This window comes from Penaeus monodon, chromosome 21 (genome assembly GCF_015228065.2).
Source record: "Penaeus monodon isolate SGIC_2016 chromosome 21, NSTDA_Pmon_1, whole genome shotgun sequence".
Taxonomy (NCBI): Eukaryota; Metazoa; Arthropoda; class Malacostraca; order Decapoda; family Penaeidae; genus Penaeus; species Penaeus monodon.
In genome coordinates, this window is record NC_051406.1 from 45,578,129 (window position 1) to 45,578,889 (window position 761).

Sequence of the window (761 nt, forward strand, 5' to 3'; positions counted from 1 at the left end):
GTAAGTACACACTACTGAAGGTGCCAGGCTATTGTTATTACTGCCAGTGGTAAATCCAGGCTCGTTTCAAAGGGCAGATGATAGGGAACCAAGCAGTGAACACACAAGGCCTTAAGCAAGGGATGTGTGAATATTGTTAGCATTTAATTTTCCAAGCATTTTTGAGAAAGGATTTGTTGCTTTTATGTTGATTTATGCTGTGAACATTATAAATGTAATGAGTAGAAAACTGAGGTTCTCGTGTGTGTGCGTGCACATAAACAATGCATATATTAGTTTATTTATCTTTTCAGATTGATTATGGTCTTCTTGGTGGATTTCCTACAGTAGTGATGGTTCACATAGTGAGTGTCCTGCTACACAATGCTCCCTATAGGTTTTCTCAAGTAGGCCGGTACTTAGCACTGTCAGCAGAGGATAGTGTCTTTCTCGGAACATTTGCATTCTGTGCATCGCTACTAGTTCTTCCTTACTATATCAGCAAGTAAGTATTCAAACAGAATTGTCAGAATGTAGAAATGATCTGTAAGAAGGTGTATGAAAACTAAGTTGTAACATTATTTAGCATGTATATTTTAATTGAAGTAATCAGATTGTGGTCTTTTACTTCAGACTTGATAAGTATCATTATAAGAATAACGTGGAAAATGTTATTTTGTAATTTTTAAAAAATGATAATGATAGAAAAGGGTGCATAAGTAATAGGATTTTGTAAGGGTAATAGTTGGATGCTTCAGAAATTATCTCATTATGTATCTTTT

The 761-nt window shown here is 34.7% G+C and overlaps 1 protein-coding gene across 1 annotated transcript in view; it reads left to right on the forward strand.

Moving 5' to 3' along the window:
* The window catches only part of LOC119586535 (glycosylphosphatidylinositol anchor attachment 1 protein-like), a gene marked incomplete at its 5' end in the record, with an annotated part of 7,376 nt that overhangs the window by 4,640 nt on the left and 1,975 nt on the right, over positions 1-761 (forward strand). The window contains 1 exon segment of the mRNA XM_037935291.1: positions 294-484. Coding sequence (XP_037791219.1) covers positions 294-484 — 191 coding nt within the window.